General features: G+C 39.5%; 1 protein-coding gene across 9 annotated transcripts in view; it reads left to right on the top strand.

Moving 5' to 3' along the window:
* ak1 (adenylate kinase 1) overlaps nucleotides 1-87 on the top strand; it is a 22190-nt gene extending 22103 nt beyond the window's left edge. For all 9 annotated transcript variants that reach the window (XM_079480571.1, XM_079480579.1, XM_079480573.1 and 6 more), the window contains one exon: nucleotides 2-87. In XM_079480571.1, the coding sequence (XP_079336697.1) occupies nucleotides 2-70 (69 nt within the window). In that variant the 3' untranslated portion in view covers nucleotides 71-87. The remainder of the gene's footprint in view (nucleotide 1) is intronic.
* Nucleotides 88-1411: the final 1324 nt, after the last annotated feature.

Genomic DNA, 1411 nt, shown 5'->3' with positions numbered 1-1411 from the left:
GATCAACTCTGAGCTGCCCGTGGACGAGGTGTTCGCTATTGTAGAAAAAGCTATTGATGAGCTCAAATAAAACACAACTTGACTACAAACTCCTGTCCTGGTTTTTCTTTCTACACATAAACCCCTCTCTCTCTAGAGGAATAACACTGAGGATCTATAAGAAACCTTAACGTTGAAGACATCTCACACTAAACACACTCCACTCATGGTCGTGGTGAGGATAAATGCAGTCATTTTTTCCTCTCAGGGTTTTATGTTCATCGGCCGTGTGGATTGACATCAGAGATCTGCTGTTTAAAGTCTGCATGAAATAAAAAAAGTTCATTCTAATTGTTTCACGCAGTGGTGAAGTATCTATCATAAATGATTTATCCGTGCACATCATTGTTTTTTAATAATTCGTTGGCACTTGTAATGTCTAATCAAAACGTTAAGCTCCTCCCCCACGTCTCTTCACTTCTGGTCATGAAGAAAGGCATGAGGGCGGGGCTGCAATGACGGACAGATCGCAAACTGCCGTTCAAATCTTTCAACTTTTAACGGTCCAATCAGTTGTCTGTGGATGACATCAAGTCCCGCCCTACACTTTTTCTCATTTCAGAAGTCGTTTCACGTCACGATATGGAAAAAAAGATAATCGTTCTTATGTTTCCTGCCGACTTTAAAACAGTTTATCAAGTTTTTATTACCCTTTTATTCAGTTTGTCCTTCATTTCTGTTATTAAACCAGCAGACTTTAACAGATCCAGCCCATTGTGTTTAGTCTTGAATAACATTGAATAATGCTGCACTCGAGTGGACAAAACATTCAGTCACACTAAAGAAAAAACACAGTATTCTGCATCTCAAGAACACTTTACTGTGCGTCTTCACACTCAATTAAACTCTTAGAAGTCAAAATGTAAATTTGTTAATAACCGACATTGAAAACATCTAATAATTAATTAAATAATTGTAGTTGTTTTGTCCTATTTTAAATCATTTTGAGGTCCTGGGTCACCGAAAAAAGAGTTTGAAAACCTTCAAACAGCAAGAGAGAGAGAGAGCTGAGGCTGCTGGGATATCATCACAGCTTCTCATTTCCTGCTCCACACACGCATGCACACACACACACACACACACACACACACACACAAAGAGAGTGTACAGGTATCCGGGTTATCCTCTGAGGAGAAGCGATCCGGAAACTTCTTCTTGGAACAGGACGTCTGTCTTTAAAAACATCACGACAGGTTGTGTGAGGAATGTCACATCCTCCCAGCGGATATCTGATCAAAACATCCAGGAGCAAAGTTTTGAGCGATCATAAAAACAGCTTTTCAGGATGGACTAGTGTTGATTCTGTGAGAAGAAATACACACTGAAGAACAAAACATGATCATCTGGAGTCTGGATTGATAAAGATTTTCTT

The sequence above is a fragment of the Barbatula barbatula genome, assembly GCF_947034865.1.
Source record: "Barbatula barbatula genome assembly, chromosome: 2".
NCBI classification, from domain to species: Eukaryota; Metazoa; Chordata; class Actinopteri; order Cypriniformes; family Nemacheilidae; genus Barbatula; species Barbatula barbatula.
This window is presented reverse-complemented; position numbering and strand designations above follow the sequence as displayed.